The sequence below is a fragment of the Pagrus pagrus genome (genome assembly GCF_965226575.1).
Source record: "Pagrus pagrus genome assembly, chromosome: 12".
In the NCBI taxonomy this organism is placed as follows: domain Eukaryota; kingdom Metazoa; phylum Chordata; class Actinopteri; order Spariformes; family Sparidae; genus Pagrus; species Pagrus pagrus.
In genome coordinates, this window is record NC_140196.1 from 23,064,848 (window position 1) to 23,083,086 (window position 18,239).

The window sequence follows — 18,239 nt, forward strand, 5'->3', positions numbered from 1 at the left end:
GCCGATAGCGCCACCTAGTGCTTGAGTTAGAGACATGCCTCGGGGATACCCTGCGTTCATGAGGATCAAATGCATTTGTGTTCGATCACATCAGCCGCAGTATCGGGTCTGGAGGAGCCCAGATGATGTCTTTTTTATTTTGTGTCTGGAGACAGAGAGCGGGAGCACCTGGTGTGTAACCTGACAGGCTGGTAAGATGCTGTTTGCCCACAGAACTACTTTTAATTTAAGAGTTCAAAACATGACACTTCATGATGGGAAACATGACTGAAAACTATGAAAAATAAACACATGTCATGACCTTATGATTCTGAGACCACAGAGTGGAACAAACAAACTCAAACATCATCCAAAAAAACCTAAGTTTATTTTTTTAGCTGCCAATTTGAAAATATGTGCTGCATCGTTTGTATAATTATTAAGGACATTCTGTGATATTTGCCTTTTTCTTAAGTCTAGTCCATTATAATTGTTTTGACTTGAGAATCACAATATGCTGGGTGTTGTGTCCCTCCAGTGATGTCTGGCAGGCTGCAGTTGCTCTTATTGATTGATCTAACTGAGTGTTTTCGGGCTCCAGTAAGGTCTGATGGGCTCGGTGTGGACCACCCCTCACTGCGGTGCAGTGGTGAAAGATAAATATATCCCCCTCCTCCTCCACCTCCTCCTCCTCCTGCTACTGTCGTTGAGTCCGCAACATCCTGACTGGCCGAGGCTGGTGATCGCAGGCAGCGGCAAGCCCCCCACAAGACGGATGAATTAGAAAACCTGCCGTAAACCACCGCCACCCCCCTGTTTTATCCTCCTCCCTGTTATTTATTTCACATAGAGAAGAGTCGGACTGTAAACACTGCCGCCCTCATCTTGAGTGTGAAGCGGAAACAAGGTTAGTGAAAACAAATCTTTTATTTACATAGGGTTAAATATAAGAAACAATTCAATGCACAAGTCGTGTGTGTGTGTGTGTGTGTGTGTGTGTGTGTGTGTGTGTGTGTTATTGGCTCTGTAAGCCTGGAGCAGTGAAACAGAAAACCTCAATTTGTATGCAGGACGCCTTGCTGGGGTCCTGCTTAGCCATGGTTACACTTCGGTATGAACTTGTCAGTGCAACTCCTTTAACTTCAACTCAGAGTGCACGACATGACACACGCACACACACACACACACACACACACACACAGCCAGGTACAAGTGTGTTATTCTCCACTGGAAAGCAACTGTTTGATTTCAACCTCCCGATGCACCATTCTTGGTCATTCCAGCCGGTGCTAAATATTCTGTGAAGTGAGTCCCCAGCGCCTCTCAGATCACATAGCACTGCAGCTGCCCTGCTGTACAGCAGACCAACTGCAAGAGCTATAATAGGAAGAAGAGGTAGGGTTGCGCAGCTGACGAGGCTGATTCCGAGGAGCCAGCGCTCTGCAGTACTATTTAAGTCACTGCCCTGTCGATCTTAAAGGCTTATTAGTGAAATGCCACCTCTTTAAAACACCTTGTTCTTTATCTGGCATGAAGAACATGTGCTGATTGGTGTTGGCACAGGGTATATGACTTTAATAACCATCATAATGTTTTTCTATATGTATGCATATAGGTTTTTTTTTAATTTAGTAGAGGCATTAAGTTGTTATTGCACTTTGCTGTGATGTGAAAGGGTTTCATTCTAGATTCATAAATTGAAGCTCCAAAGCTTTAATGTGTTTTTTCTTCTCATTGGTAGTCTGCTAGAAATCTGTCCTATTAGTCATGTTTCAGCCCACGCAGTATTTCCAAGACAAAGCTGTCAAAGAATATTGTCACACTATGAAACAAAAAAAAAAGCATTTTCTTCACAATAATCATCTGAACATCACCCACAAAACACTGGTTCACTAAACCTTGGTACATCCTTGAATCATCTGGCTGTTAATCACTGGTTTCAGATGTGTCTGTTTTTCTTTGTCCTCAAGTCGTGTGTCTGATTGTTTTTCAACCTGTTAGGCTTCCAGTGCGAGATTCACCATGGGGATCAAGGCTGCCCTCCCCAGATATGAGCTGTATCTCTACACAGCTGTACTCGGCGTGGCCTTGATATGGGCAGGCAGTTGGATATTTGATGCATCGAGCGGTGAGTGCACGACATGACAAGGGATGTCCAAAGCACATACTGTACACACTGTGAATGTAACTCAGAGATAGGTAATAAATGAATGAACACCTTACACAAGTTTATTAAAGTTCACTGAAATCCATTCATAATTATTGAAGCCAGAGCTTCTCAAGCAGCTGCTGTAAGGCTTTACTACCCTAATGAGTAAAAAACACTCATGTCACCACTAATCATCGACTTGTAGTCCAAGTGAATCCCACTAAAATCACTTGCAATGCAACAACCGCAATTTATTATTAAAATCCACTTCAAAAAAACAACACCCCTACCTTTAAAACTGCAGGTACACTATGTTGTTTTGGACAAGAAATTCACAACTCCGAATTTTAATATTTACAATATTAATGAGGTAAAAAATACAACAGTATTTAATTTTACCATAACTAAATAAACAAGCTGTTCTCAGAGGAAAATACGGTCCCAAGAACACTGTTTGAAGCTAGAAAGGTGGCAGGGTCCACCACATATAGACAATTATGAACAAAGTATGAAATTGATTTGTTTATTCAGTTTATTCAGTTGTGAAAAAGAAGAGAGTTTGTCTATTTAACACTTTTTATGTTTAGGCATAAACAAAATAAATCAGTCAATGAAGATCTTTCTCTTCTGATTAAAATGTCTTCCCCAAAACTACATCGTGCACCTTTAAACTAAAACTGCCTTGAACAAAATTCATTTAGCAGATTGAAAGAGAGCCCCGTCCCATAAGGAATTCCTGCATGTTTCTATTAATACGAAGACAATTTAAAGATGCTCTAATTACTCTCCTGATGGAGATAGTTCAGACTGAGAGTCAGTAACAAAGAGCCAGCCAATGCCAAACCTTTCATCCTGAAATACTGCGAAGTGTTTACATGTGTCCGGACAGTAAATGCTGAAACTCTCCTCCTCACACACTGTTGTGAATGGATTGAGTGTAATCTGGTGAATGGTACTGTCTGTTACAGTCTGTGCTCTCAGGGCAGGGTCATGTTGTCAGTCATCATCTTTTCCTGATTCTCATTCTTCAGCACTCACTCTCTGACTCTTGAAATGGTCATTTTCAGCCGCTCCATTTGTGGGCACTCACACAGCTCAGGTCTGCCTGCTGCAGAAGCACTGTATACTTGTAATAGAAGCCTGGCTGTGTTCCCAGAAGTAAGAGGCTTTCCCTGCCTGACCCTCACATTTTGATATCCTTTTTCATGCCCATTAGTGTAATCAGGCGATGCTACAAGAGTTACTGAGGGGGGTGTCCAGCAATCACATTTGTTGCTGTGTGCTGAATTCTTTTAACATCTCTGCCGTGATTCTATTATCACAATGATCTTTATTGTTATTTCCATCATGCCAGTGGTGTGTTAGCGTTTTGTTCAGGTTATGCAGTAATCTCCTCCAGCCAGATTATGACCGTGTGAGTGAGCCTCAAAAATAGAAAGGCTTCAAAATGAGTACATTATGTAATATTTGATGTTATCAAATGTACTGAATGTGCTCCCACACCTTAATTCACTGTGAATTACGCAAATAAAACGCTGCACAAATTCTCACTCCTACTGCACCTTTTTTACAGAATGATTATACTAGTTCAAACAGACCCCAAAAATAAAGCTGCTATAGGACTCCTTAACCTAGAAGCATTATCGTGTACTTGGTGAACATCCTGTATGTTTTCTGCTTTATTCAGAGAATGTAAACCGAAAGGCCTTCAAGGAAAGTGTGAAACCGGGATGGCATTACTTTGGCAGGAAGATGGTAAGTTGCTCGTATATAATCCCTTAATGTATCCCATTGTGTTCTGTAATTTGATTCACTGATGCAACATGTCAAGCGAGAGTGGTTGTCAGGCGTTAATAATGCAGCTTCCTTTGCCACAGGACGTCGCGGACTTCGAATGGATGATGTGGTTCTCTACATTCAGGAATCATATCCTTTTTGCTCTCGCCGGTCACGTTATCTTTGCCAAGATATTCAGCCTGCTTGCTCCGAAGGTGCGTGCATGTGTGTGCACGTCTATGAGGTAGCACTATAATCTAATTGCATACAGGTATAACGGCATGTCACTTAATATGTGTATTTATATATGTATTGTATATGTATACTTACAGTATGTGTGTGTCTGTATGTGCCGGTTAGCACTTGTGAATTAACAAAAGCTTTACTCCAGTCAAAGCTGTACATGATTTTGTGTTATATATGCAGTATAAACACATCAAATGCAGAGCTACAACGTGCTGATGTGAACAGTAAGGCCTTGCGCAGTACAAGTAAATCCATTCAGTTCAATTCAGTTTAGCTCTATCCTATCCTACTGAAAATAATTTGCCAATTGTATATTTGTACCTCAAAGGTCTGACACATTATTGACTTGATGCATGAGCATGAATTGTATTCCATTAGACTGTAACGCTGTCTGTTTAGTGTACCAATGATTACTTCCTGTTGATATACTGACATATTTAAAACAGTTCAAAATGTTTTAAACATGTTTTCTGTCTTGTTTCATGCTTGCAATGAAGATTGGTATAGATGGATGTAAGGTAACATTAATAAACTTGTGAATTGTTTAACGTGTTTGTCATGTTTCATTTAAACCATCAATCCATGAACAGTAGATTTGTTGTTTCCCCACAATTTATTCTTTTCATCTTAACGTTTATCCATTGTTTCTATTTCACTAACACCACTCTTGTGTGTTGCATTGAATTATAAAGAGTATGAATATCCTGTCACACTGACGCTGGCCCCTCTGTCCCCACAGCACAGATCCTTGATATTTGGTATGTACGGTGGTTTGGCAGTCCTGGTCACGATGGGCTGGACCTTCATGTCTCTGGTTCTGTCCCACTGCATCATACTCTACAGCATCGCTATGGTCAAGAGCAAGTGGATGTGCTTTGCGGCCGGTCTGGCCACGTTGGCCTCCATCAAGCTGGAGCCCTATAACTCCTGGCAGGTGAGTGGATGGTGAAAGCTCTGTTGCCTGATGTAGGATGATGAGCTATGGGAAGCTGAAGGAGATCTCTGTCTTATAGTCTATTTAGTTTTAAAGACCAGGAGAAGGTCAATTCTGTAATGAACACGTAGCCAGTGGAAATAATTGAGAACTGATGTCATATAATTACATTTTCTTTATTTGGATGAGTTGAATGTGTTGCATGGCTCAGAAAGACCAGTGAAAAGGAAAATGCAGTAAGATGGAAGGGGCTTTGCGGTATACAGTACAGCCACCATAGCATTCAATGAAAATCCCAAATGTAGAAATCTAGAGATCCTTAAATTATGAAATGATATTGATAAATTAAAGCATCAAAGGAGTCTAAAGGTTGCAATTGGCCAAAGGTGATACTGGTTGAGGGAAAAATTCTATGTTACAGCAGCACAAGTGACAGATGAAGAGGTAAGACAACATAAAGAACTATTTGAGTGAAATAAATGAAGATAAAGTAAGAAATGAAAGAAAACAGAGACATGACATCAACAGAGTTACATTCATTACATACATAGCAGTATCTTAAGACTATTAAATGACTATACATATAAATATATAGATTACGAATAGATAATTATAAATTAGGAGAAAATGAAAGTACTCAAGTAAAATACCAGTACCTCAAAATTGTACTCAAGTACAAAATTTAATTTAGTTTAGAAAAATTACACTTTGTAAATAATCACTTGTTATTCTAAATTAAACTAAGATTTTAATTGTTATTATTTTGTATATCAGTTTAAATATCAGTTATCAGTCTCCTTTAATACTAATTATATGTGTCAGCGCTGGAAAACCCATATCTGTCAATCCCTAAGAACCACAATAATATGCTTTATATATGCTGTATACACACAGACACACACAGATAAGATATGTTAAATATACAGTATGTTATACATATGTGAAGTATATATAATATACATACACTGCACAATAATAATACAATACCAATACGATTAAATATATTTAAAAGAAATATGTACCATGATATACTGTAGTATGTCACATAAAATTACAATAATGATAATCGTAGTAAAATAGTCTTGCATGTAGTGATTAAGTTGTACAATTGAATGTAATGTAGTGTTAAGTATAACATGAAATATAAAACAATGTAATGTTTTAGTAACAACATATATATATATATATATATATATATATATATATATATGTTCATATTATATATGATACATATTATATTCATATCAAAACAACAGTAGTAAATGGAGATGTGTTGTTGTAAAGTGGCAAATAATGGCTTATCCACATGTGAAGTGATGGTGTGTGTGGCTCATAATATTCCTTCTTTAGGAGTCCTTGGTGACCGGTTCTTTTGACCTGCAAGACGTCCTGTTCTACGGAGGCTGCGGCTTCAGCATCATGCGCTGTATGAGCTTTGCTTTGGAGAACTGTGAAAAGAAAGACGGCAACTTCACATTCTCCGACCTGCTGAAATACAACTTCTACCTCCCCTTCTTCTTCTTTGGACCCATCATGACTTTCGACAGGTTTCATGCCCAGGTGAGCATTTAAGTTTCAACTGAAAGTGGTGACTGACTGGAGGAGAAAGTGAGCAGCATTATGAAATTTGACAGCAGTTATTAAGCCATCACTCATGAGTTTTTATTGTACGAGAAGACTTTTAAAGGCTCATTTAATACCCACGCATTATGCCATGTGTCTATATAAGTCAGTTTAAAGACATGGGTAGAGAGGAACATTTTAATTAAAAGTACTGTTCCAACATAGCTGTATTTGAGGTTTATTCTCTAAATGCTCTCTTTTATGGCCCAGCCTGTTTAAAAATCTGTAAAGCATATAAACTGCTGGGATATTCTTGTGATGTCACAATACATTGATAGCTTATTAACAGAACTGTTCTGAATTCCACAGGTGAACAACACCCAGCTGGTCCGCAAGGACAGAGAGTTGTGGAACATCACCACCAAGGCCTTGTTGCATTTGGGAGTTATTCTGGTGGTGGACGTCTTCTTCCACTACCTCTACATCCTGACAATCCCCAGTGACATGAAACTGGTCACCAAGCTCTCTGACTGGTGCCTTGGTGAGTTAGAAATATGTTTCCACAGTGTTTTCATGTGGCTGAGGTCATAATAGTTCATTTCCACTCAGGGTCTCTCATCGGCTCTGTGCGTCACTTAGAAGTTGATTCATTAATGTTTATCAAAATTGCCTTTTTCTCATGTGTTCCTTTGCAGCTGGCCTGGCTTATTCCAACCTGGTGTATGACTGGGTGAAAGCAGCCGTGATGTTTGGTGTCATCAACACCGTGTCTACACTGGACCACCTGGACCCTCCTCAGCCTCCCAAGTGTATCACCATGCTCTACGTCTTCGCTGAGACGTACGTGTGACTCCCAACAGTTGTGTGCAATCTTAAGAAATTGTTCTGTCTTTGTTGACCTTGAAAATGTGTAAAAATGATTACATGGATTATTCCTCTTTTTTAGGCACTTTGACAGGGGCATCAATGACTGGCTGTGCAAGTGAGTGTTTGACTTTAAATTCATGGGTCTAAATTAATGAACCTACAGAATATAGAGGACAATTTTCCTTCATCATCACGTTTTAAATTACATGTAATTTTGCAGGTATGTTTATGACTATATTGGTGGCGATCATGACAAAATCTTCAAGGAGCTCCTGGCGACTTTCTGCACCTTCGCTATCACCACCTTGTGGTTGGGCCCGTGTGAGCTGGTTTATATCTGGTCCTTCTTCAACTGTTTCGGCCTCAACTTTGAGCTGTGGGTGGCCAAGCTCTTCTCCCTTCCACCATTTTCTACCATTGAGGTGAGAAACACTGATGCAAAAATCACTCTCTTTTTGCTTTTCGTGTAGATCTGTGCAATATGACCAACGTTTCATACCACAGTCATTTCATATCCAAAAACATATCACAATATATGAATAATTAAATGAAGAAATAGTTTATAGTATATGAAATAACCACACGAAAAGAGCTATTCCTATTATATTTTGAATTATATACTTGATAAATTAAAGATACTTACTCATGTTTGATTATTTCTCACCTTTTATTTAGAAAGTTTGTGCAAGTTTTCAATTATCCTTGGCTGGTCAGAGTCCTTCCCCTGTTCAGTATTAGCTCACTCTGTGTCACATTCAATGTCCTCCATGTTTGTTTCACGCAGCTCTCCTGCCTGCATCCGTGCTATGTGGGAGAACTCAAATCTGTCTTCCAAATAACCAAAATATTGCCTTAAAGAGTGTGATTTGTGTCACAATGAAAAGATGAAATAATTAATATTTTTCCATCACACTGCCATCATTAATAAATGTTACATATATAGATAGTTGAACTGTAGTTAATTATTATTTGACTGTAAACAAACCATATAAACCATTTATAAAGCAACTGTTTATTGTAAAGGTGCAACATCATGGTTGATCAATACTTGATTTCATCTATAAACATTATTAGTATGGTCATTATAATGTTTAAAAACCTTTACAATTGCTTAATAAATGGTTTATGAAGCACTTCATTGTTTGGTAAAGGTGCACTGTGTAGTTTTGGAAAATACAAATTAATCTTCATTACAGATCTTCATTGACTGAATTTTTTTCTGCCCAAGCAAACCTAATAAACAAACTCTCTGAATAAACTGAATAAACAAACTGATCTTGAAGGACAACACAATTTTATACTGTTTTAGTTTGTTGACATTTGCATAACCTGCCACCTTCACAGTGTTCTGGGGGCCCTATTTTCCTCTGAGAACAGTTTGTTTATTCAGTTATGGAATAGCTACTCTAGTATTACCTCATTAATATTGTAAATATTAAAATTCTGAGTTTTAATTTATTTTCCAAAACTACATAGTGCTCCTTTAACAGTCAAACAATTGTTAACTAATGTTTAGGTAACTTATAAATGAAACATTTATTAATGATGGTTTTTACATATCACATCACACACATCACACAGCCCTAATACTACTTGTTATTGTGTGTACTGTATCCAGGGTGCAATGGGTGAAGCGATGTCACGCAGGATCCGTGGTGTGTTCAATGCTGCCAACTTCTGGACCATCATCCTCTACAACGTTCTCTCCCTAAACAGTTTGGAGTTTGCCAAACTGGTGGGAAGACGACTGATTTTCAAAGGTGGGGAACGACAAGGGTATATTACATAAAATTAAACTTGAAGGCATTTCTGTCAGCTCTTGTTATAGGGAGAACAGCACAGAGAGACATCAAAGGCAACAGAATCTCAAGGGGCGCCGTCCTCCAGATATCACATTACTTAACATCCTCTTTGTAGCTTTCTTTCACATAATAGAATAGAAGAATCTTAACAACAGTTCACTGAGGTTGTTCACAGGATTATCTCCAGTCAAACATCCACGCAGAGCACAGCACAATGACATCTGAATTCCTTTTAATTCATTCTTTTCTTCTTTCTTTCTTTCCCTCTTTGTGTATCCCCTTCAGGTTTCCCTCTGTCCTCCCTCTCAGTGTTGCTTGTGACCTACTGTGGCGTGCAGCTGGTGAAGGAAAGGGAGAGACAACAAGCCCTGCTGGACGATCCGGAGCCGGTGAAGCCGGTGGATGCTGGCAAAGAAAAGGCCGAATAAAAAAATTACATTCACAGACTTCAAGGTCAACAGCCCCCTCACATTGTTCCATCCTCGGCCTTGCGAACCAGACTGTAACAGCCAGTCAGCACCTACAGTACATTGTTCACAAGCCTGTGTTTTTGCTTGTGTTTGTCCGATGCGAGGCAATGTTTTGAACTGTGAAATATCCTCAAGTGCACTTGCTGTAGATAATCGCCATGTCCTCTGGCACAAACCCACCGATGGTGCATTTTGTATTTGTATTTTATCTGAACAAAAGATTGTTAAGCAAATGATAGACCTGACAAACATTTTATTATGCTATATCTAATAATATATAAAGACATACAGTATTGTAAAGGGGCAACCACTTTGCTCTGTGTGGTTGTCTCCTGGGTTCATTTTTTTTTTTTTTTTTTTTCAGATTTGGACACTTACTCCTTTTTTAAAACAATAATTAATATCATTGTTTTTGATTAGATGGAGTTTTAATGTTGTCTTAAAGGCCTTATCATCACCATGTTTACTATACTGAAAGGGTTAAAGACTTGAAAATCAGGGTGCAACTATGAAGTGCAATGAAGAAGATAAACAAAGGGTGCTGTGGGGAGTCCTCCACATAGTTTGCAGTTGATTGTAATGTATATCTACTAATGTCACTAAGCAAAAATACAAGTCACGACGTATAGGATAGTGTATGTTACAGTTGATTAAGAATGTAATCAGAGACTGACTGTAGTGTAACCGTCCAGAGAGTGACAGCTTTACTCCACCACCACTGTATCATCTACAGGAGATTACTGTAGGTGTGACATTTCCACATATCTTCCCTCCACCCTCAGTTCACTATGAAAGGCAATAGGCCCCACAGGGAATATAGGTCAGTCTTATCCCGCCTGTCACCAAAACCTGCTGCGTGTCTTCGGTCACAGAGAGTCTATGCAGATTGTAATGCCGTTTCACGGCTTTTAATCAAAGGTTCAATTCAAATGTTTGACTTGAAATAAAGTTGTGTTTCATTAAAATGTGTTATGAGTTTGTTTTATTGCAGTATGGTGAGGGGATTAAAATGGACGCATCAATTGCTTGAAAAGAACAGTCTGGATTAAAGCATTTTAAGAATTCATATTTTTTTAATTGATGGGAATGCTTTTTTTTTTTAGTTAATCACTGCGTTGGGTTTTATTTGTATGACAGTGAGACATTTTCATCATATACCACAAGGTGGCCCACTTTGACTTGATAAAAACATTGAATGCCGACAAACCCACACAGGTGTTTTCATTTAGTGTCCCTGATTATGTCTTTTCTCAGGACTGTGTGTGTTTGTGTGTGTGTGTGTGCGGTGTCTGCTTCACTCTCCAGAGGGGTGGGAGATCTGCCTTTTCCTAAAAAGACATGTTGTCATGTCTCAGTAGGAAAATTAGGTGTAAAAGATATTATATTGATGGTTAATGACAATTTTTTTTGTGAAAAAGCCTTTTCTTATTAGTGAACATTGTTCGGTGACATTGTGTAATTTCAATACAAGATTCATTTCAATTTCAACCTGATTAGAGAACTAATCTGCCAGAATAATCAAAACTACCTATGCAGTGCCTTTATAGGCTACACTATATTTACCTTACTTGACTCACAGTTGAGAAAGTTCAGAAAATGTTTTTTCCATCACTGTTAAAGAACATACCCAGCATGAACACCATTTAAAAGTATTGTTTGTTTGTTTGGTGATTGATTCAGAGTTAGAAATGTTATTGCAGGAAATGCACAGGTGTAATTGATAACCTTAATTATGGTCTGCACTCTGGCTTACTGATCTGCTGCTGCTGCCACAGCATTCATTAGTGTTATTAATCTCACCTGAGCTTTTCCTGCTAGGACAAGTCCAAATTTGTCTTGTGAAAGGTCTGAGCTCTCGTCTACGCTCATAAGTAATTACACCCTTATTGTTCCTTCAGCTGTTCACCACAGATGTTCTCTTACATTTACAAAAATCAAAAATTAATCAAGAAAAACTTCACAGGTAGAAGATTTCAGTAAAAAATGTTAACTCATAAAACTTAAACTAATTCAAATAGTATGATTCAAGGTATTTCATCTGTAAACATATGAAGACAAAAAGGGAGAAAGACATTTAATATGTACCAATTTTCAGTCACATCCCCTCAGTCACTTCATCAGTTACCATAAACCTCAACATTGTGACCATTTTGAGTTTGGCCACAGGTGACATCTCCTCACCTCATTCCACTCAGGCATTCTTGGCCCTGTCTTGTCATTCAAGTAAACCTTTAAATAAACCAAAGAGCAAACATTTGATCACATACATGAACAGAATTAGAATTTATAAAAATTTATGTGTGAAAGAGGTGGACCTGATCTTCCACAAATTCTGTTTCCCGATTAGAATTGATTTCTGTTTCAATTACAGATGGGAAAAAACCTGTTGTTTTCAGCCAATAGGTGCCAGTGTTGTTTAACAATCTGGATGTAACTCTGGATCAAATGATTCAAAATGGTATAAAATATGCATATATAAACATGTATCATAAGCTTCATTAATTCCATATAATAAATGATTAATGAATGAACAATTTGATTTTGCTGTCTGATAATGAACCATTTGTATAGGCCTGGTGTTTTAATTTTTTTTTTTAAACAATTATACATTTATTTTTATATTTTTTAAAAGTTTGTTCATTCTTTCTTTCTTTCTTTCTTTCTTTCTTTCTTTCTTTCTCAGCTTATTATGCAACATGCTAATCTTCTATCAACTACTGTTACCTATACATTGTATATATCGCCCTGTACCTCCACTGATGTACATGAAATATTGTAAAAGCTTTCAAAATAAAGAGTGTCAGTGTGTCAGTGTATCTGCTGTCACCATTTAAGAGATATCGGATTAAAGGCGAAAAGGACTTGTGAAAACTGTGTGAAAATATCAAAGTAAAAGAGACATTCAGGCTGCCTGATGAGTTGTTCTGCTGGATTTAACATGCTGTCACCCACGAGCTTGGTCATTCAGCTGTTTGTGGGGGTCTGAGTGGTGCAGGGGTGGATAAGTCCCCTTCCCAGTCCACCAAAATGGATTCCACAGCTTTGTGAGGGTCCTGTCTATAAATACCTCTGACTTACAGAGTGACAGACGGCCACGGACAGCTGCAGCTACCAGCCAACCTACCCGTGGAGACTATCCACAGCAATCTGAGCAGCCGCAAACTCTGACAGTCCTGCTCTGGTGTGGGGAGTAAGAAGCGTGCCCAGGAAACCCAACCAGGACAAGGAGACCGAACAAAATGGCTGCCATGACTATAGACCCGGTGGAGCAGCCTCGGATGTACCAACAGACTCTGCTTCAGGACGGACTGTGTGACCTCTTGGAGAATGACAAGTTTGTGGACTGCGTGCTCAAAATTCAGGACAAGGAGTTCCCCTGCCACCGCTTGGTTCTGGCAGCCAGCAGCCCCTTCTTCAAGGCCATGTTCCTGTCTGACCTGGAGGAGAGCAAGAAGCGAGAGATTGTCCTCAAAGATGTGGAGCCAAGTGTTATGGGAATGATCCTGCGCTACTTATACACCTCTGACATAAATTTGACAGAACAGAATGTCCAGGATATCTTCATGGTCGCTAACATGTACCAGATCCCCTCCATCTTCTCTGTGTGTGTGTCCTACCTTCAAGAGAAGCTTGTGCTGGGAAACTGCTTGGCTATCTTCAGGCTAGGACTGCTGCTGGATTGTCCCAGGCTTGCTCTCACTGCTAGAGACTTCATCTGTGAACGCTACCAGGTTGTTGTCAGAGACCAGGACTTCCTTCAGCTGGGCCCAAGCGAGCTAGGGATTCTCATCACCTCAGACGCTCTCAACGTTGAGCAGGAGGAGGTGGTGTTTGAATCCCTGATGGACTGGGTGAGACATGATGAGACAACCCGCCTTAAGGACCTGCCAGAGCTGTTGCAATGCGTCCGTTTCAGGCTCATACCCGTGGATTACTTTAAAGAGAAAGTAGAGCGTCACCAGTACCTCCGGTTCAGCCAGGAGATCAAGAAGGACCTGGAGCTTGTCAAGGATGCTCACAAAGGGCGTCTCCCAAAGCCCAGGAAGCCCAGCAGTGATGGGGCTATGGGGGGAGAAGAAGATGAGGAGGACGAGGACGATGAGGAGGAAGGGTACCTGCCGGGCATACTCAACAACAACCCTCGCTTTGGGATGTTTGAGACGGACCTGATACTTATGATCAGTGACACAGGGACTGTGGCCTATGAACCGATAGGAAATGAATGCTTTGTGGTCTCAGAGTCTACAGACATTCCCAAGAACCACTGCAGCCTGGTGACGGATCAGAACCAGGTGTTTGTTGTTGGAGGAATGATCTTCAATGAGGAGGATAAAGATGAACCATTCAGCTCTTACTTCCTACAGGTAGTGTATGAGTCATGAATACCATGAAAACATATAGCTTTTCTCTTAATTTCTCTTCCTGAACATGGATGGATTACTGAACGGGGCACTGGATACAGGTCCAGGGGCCCAATCTGTCAAGGGGCCCTGGCGTAGTTAATCTATTTAAAGTGACTGTTAACGTTTATTTGCAAAACTCAATCATATGACTACAAAGAGACATAAAATGATCATAAAGTGAAACAAAATTACCACAAAAAGGCACAAAACTGCAAAGGGACACAAAACTATCACAAAGATACATAAAACAACTTCAAACAGACACAAACCAATCACAGAGACACAAAACTATCACAAAGATACATAAAACAACTTCAAATGGACTATCATAACAAGACAAAAAGATCACAAAGGGACCCAAAACTATCACAGAGACACAAACAACTACAAAGGAACACGATATCATCACAAAAAACACAAAACAACTTCAAAGGGACACAAAATCATCACACAAAACTATCACATAGACACAAACAACACAGGGACACAAAATTGTTACAAAAACCATCTCTTTCAATCTAGGTGTGCTTCTATAAAGAGGGGCGGGGGCGGGGGGGCCTTCTACATGTCTATGCCAAGACGCCTGTTGTCTCATAATTCACTCGTGTTCCTGTAAAATACTATGAATGATTTAAACCTGCATCTGCTGTTTGCTTAATTCTTGTGCCTCTCATTCCTCACATTTGATTGTTCTCATCCCCAGTTTGACCCAGTGAGTTCAGAATGGTTAGGGATGCCCTCACAGCCCAACCCTCGCTGTCTGTTCGGCCTGACCGAAGCTGAAAACTCCATCTTTGTCATCGGCGGAAAGGAACTGAAGGAAGGCGAGCACGTGCTGGACTCAGTCATGATCTATGACAGACAGTAAGTGTGAATAGTATGCGAAATATGCAATTTCACTAGCGATGGTTTATTTTGTGTCAGTTATCTAAATGGAAACAATCAGCTATTGCAGGTCAGGTCCCGTCTGAAAATATACTTTGTTGTACACTAATAAAGCTTCCTGTCAGTACATTCAAATAGTCAGTAATTCCCATTCAGTGCAATTAATTGAAACCACCCTTCACATAGTCACATGACATATATTTCCATAGATAAAGTATTTAATGTCAAAAACCAATTTAAAAGGGGAATTTCATCACTATATTGTGAAAAACATGTATCGTCATTAAAAACAGCCTTTTTTTCATCTTTGTGACCATATTGTTTTTCAACTGATCTAGTCCAGTTTTAATTGGTGTACGTAGTGTAAAAGTTTTTATCGTAATTGTATCTATATCATGAATTTGGGCCATTTCATGATGATATATCTTCTGTTTTTCAGGTCATTCAAATGGGGAGAATCTGACCCTCTGCCTTATGAGGTGTACGGCCATGGAACCATATCACACAAAGGTCTCGTGTATGTCATCGGAGGAAAGTCTGGAAGCAAGTACGTGGCAATGCAAATACTCTATAACCTGTATTATATTTCACACCTCGTGATTATATTTTCACACTGTGGGTACATTTTTTCATTCATCAGTCAATAGCTGTAGAGTATGAAAAATACTGTGACAGTGCCATCATACCTTACTTAAATCCTACCAATTTTGTAACAGCAGGTATCACTAACCGTTAACAGTTTTTAAAGAGGCACTCCAGCAGTTTAGGGTTAGTCTTCTTTAAAGTTGGGGGGCTCACAAGAGATAGATTTGAAAAACAACGGAAAAAAGTTGAGCATTAGAGGCCGAGATATCCAGACTTTTACTGTCTAGTATGAGTCTAGCTCCAAAAACACTGGATCCTCCTACACTTCCCATAATGCAACTCAACAGCATCTTTCATTAGACCATCCCTCCTCTCAAATGTTCCCTTCTTCCAAACTCCAAACTTCCCACTTGTAAAGGATTTAAAGTCTCAATTCCAACGAGTAAACTGAACTCGTGTTTTTTGCAGGAAGTGCATGAGAAGAGTCTGCGTCTACAACCCCACTAAGTTTGAGTGGAAGGACCTGGCTCCTCTGAAGACGGCACGTTCCCTGTTTGGTATCACCGTCCACAAAGACCAGATCGTCTTGGTGACCGGGGTCACAGACGCAGGCCTCACCAGCTCTGCCGAGGTCTATGACATCGCCACCAACAAGTGAGACAACTGTTTTTTTTTTATATGACCCACTTTATCTCATCGTTATGAGGTGAAGCATCTGTCCATAGTAGTGAAATGACTCATCGAGCGTGAACAGTAGATCATCAGGTCATAAAATAGCTCTGCTGTGGGGATCATACAGTAATATAGCAGCTTGTTTAACATCGGCGTCACTTCCCTGTGTGTGTGTGTGTGTGTGTGTGTGTGCTTGTGTGCGTGTGCTTGTGTGTGTGTGTATTGTTCTCTTGTGCTCCAGGTGGTCTGAATTCACAGAGTTCCCTCAGGCACGCAGCTCTCTCAGTCTGCTCTCGATGGGAGGTTTCCTGTACGCTTTGGGGGGCTTTACCATGATGCCCAGTGAAACCAGTGAGGAGCCCGTCCCAACAGAGATGACTGACGTCTGGAGGTGAGAGTCCCCTTCAATCAATCAATATGCGGAGTCATCATAATGTTTTCCCAATGACCAAAATATAAAAGAAGACAACCAACAATTTCCACCATTAATTTGATATTAAACTGCTTATTATCGTTAGTATGTGATGAATAATTAGTGTTTTGGTGGTTTTGGATTTTTCTTGAACGATCCTACAATTAAAATTACACAGTACCTCCCTGATTTGGTCAGTTGTAATATCTGAAATGTAGAATTTTTAACACTTAAAGCACGCTCAGATTAAGATCAAATGGCAAAAATCTTACCAACTTTGCCCAGACAAACTGCCCTTCTTTTCTTCATATCGAGAAAAGTACAGGTTTAATTAATAACTATCGAGGACGTGTCTGGTGATGTTCTCTTTTGTGTCCCATTAAAGACCAAAACTAACAATTGATTGATACCAACAGAAATCAACTGTTGGCCAAAGGCTTTTATAGCTTGTCCCTCTGCCATAGAGCTCCACAGAGTTAGCTCCATTCATACGCACTCATGCAGCAGACGTGTATCATTCCGCAGCTGAAAATAGACCCTTCAAGATGCACCATTATCTACTGTTGTTTAAGTAATGTCCTCTTAAAACTACAGTGCCAATATGTACAAGTATTAATAGATGAAATAAATACATTGATACTTTGTCTTTTCATGATGGTTGCTGACAATAACAAAACATTATTATAACATTTATATCACAATAATGGCTCCATTCTGGTCGTTTTAGAGTCCAGATATTGTGAATTTGGCTCACTATCACATCAAACCTTCATATCTAAATAGAAAGAAACTCTGATAATTAATCATTGGGGTCAATGATGGAGGCAAAAAATCACTGACTCCAAATATTAACTTCCTATACTTTTTTATTCTATACAGCGACACCATAAAGTACCTTTTGTGTCAAACCATTCACTGTAAATAAAAGGCACTGAGATTGATTTGGTTATTATTATGGATTCTATCTATGATGCTCTGGGGCCTAACACTAATGTAAACACTCCAAACACTAATGTATTTCTGTTTCCTACAGATATGATGACTCAGAGAAGAGCTGGACTGGGATTTTGCGAGAGATTAGTTACGCGGAGGGAGCCACCATTCTTCCAGTGCGTCTCAACACTCTGCGTCTCACCAAGTTATAACTGAACCATGAGGTTAACGATGACGATGATGAGTGTACTCATAATGGACATTGGCCCAAAAATAGCTTAGGGTACAGAAATTCGAATTTGGTTTCTGAAGATGAGAAAGTGTTGTGAAAGAATCAATTGTTTTATCTTTTGTTTGGCAGCAGGGGGAGACAGATACATGCTGAGTCTGAGTGAGTGTAAAGGTCAGAAAAATCAAATGTGAGTCAAATGTGTTTTTTAAAAAGCTAAAATGTTAAATTGTACATCTGTTTTTTTGTTATTTATTTCATAAATTTTCTTTATAAGCTGTTTGTTTTATTAAAGCAGAAAATAAAGATAAGGGTTGATTGGATCGCTTTGAGT

At 39.4% G+C, this 18,239-nt stretch overlaps 2 protein-coding genes across 3 annotated transcripts; both read left to right on the forward strand.

Annotated features, from left to right (window-relative positions):
* Window positions 1–65: 65 nt before the first annotated feature.
* hhatla (hedgehog acyltransferase like, a) lies at window positions 66–10,753 on the forward strand. 2 transcript variants are annotated; one of them, XM_084368056.1, is made up of 14 exons: window positions 66–191; window positions 581–886; window positions 1,981–2,107; window positions 3,816–3,883; window positions 4,006–4,119; window positions 4,648–4,668; window positions 4,890–5,084; window positions 6,435–6,644; window positions 7,017–7,188; window positions 7,343–7,487; window positions 7,594–7,629; window positions 7,735–7,936; window positions 9,133–9,274; window positions 9,602–10,753. In XM_084368056.1, exons 3-14 carry the CDS (start codon window positions 2,002–2,004, stop codon window positions 9,742–9,744), a joined length of 1,554 nt encoding a protein of 517 aa, XP_084224182.1. In that variant the 5' UTR covers window positions 66–191; window positions 581–886; window positions 1,981–2,001; the 3' UTR covers window positions 9,745–10,753. The 2 variants fall into 2 exon arrangements, with proteins under 2 accessions (XP_084224182.1, XP_084224183.1); XM_084368057.1 differs by lacking the exon at window positions 4,648–4,668.
* Window positions 10,754–12,803: 2,050 nt separating this feature from the next.
* On the forward strand, window positions 12,804–18,228 carry klhl40a (kelch-like family member 40a). Its single transcript, XM_084368055.1, has 6 exons — window positions 12,804–14,150; window positions 14,893–15,053; window positions 15,514–15,621; window positions 16,128–16,313; window positions 16,573–16,722; window positions 17,777–18,228. Exons 1-6 carry the CDS (start codon window positions 13,026–13,028, stop codon window positions 17,886–17,888), a joined length of 1,842 nt encoding a protein of 613 aa, XP_084224181.1. The 5' UTR covers window positions 12,804–13,025; the 3' UTR covers window positions 17,889–18,228.
* Window positions 18,229–18,239: the final 11 nt, after the last annotated feature.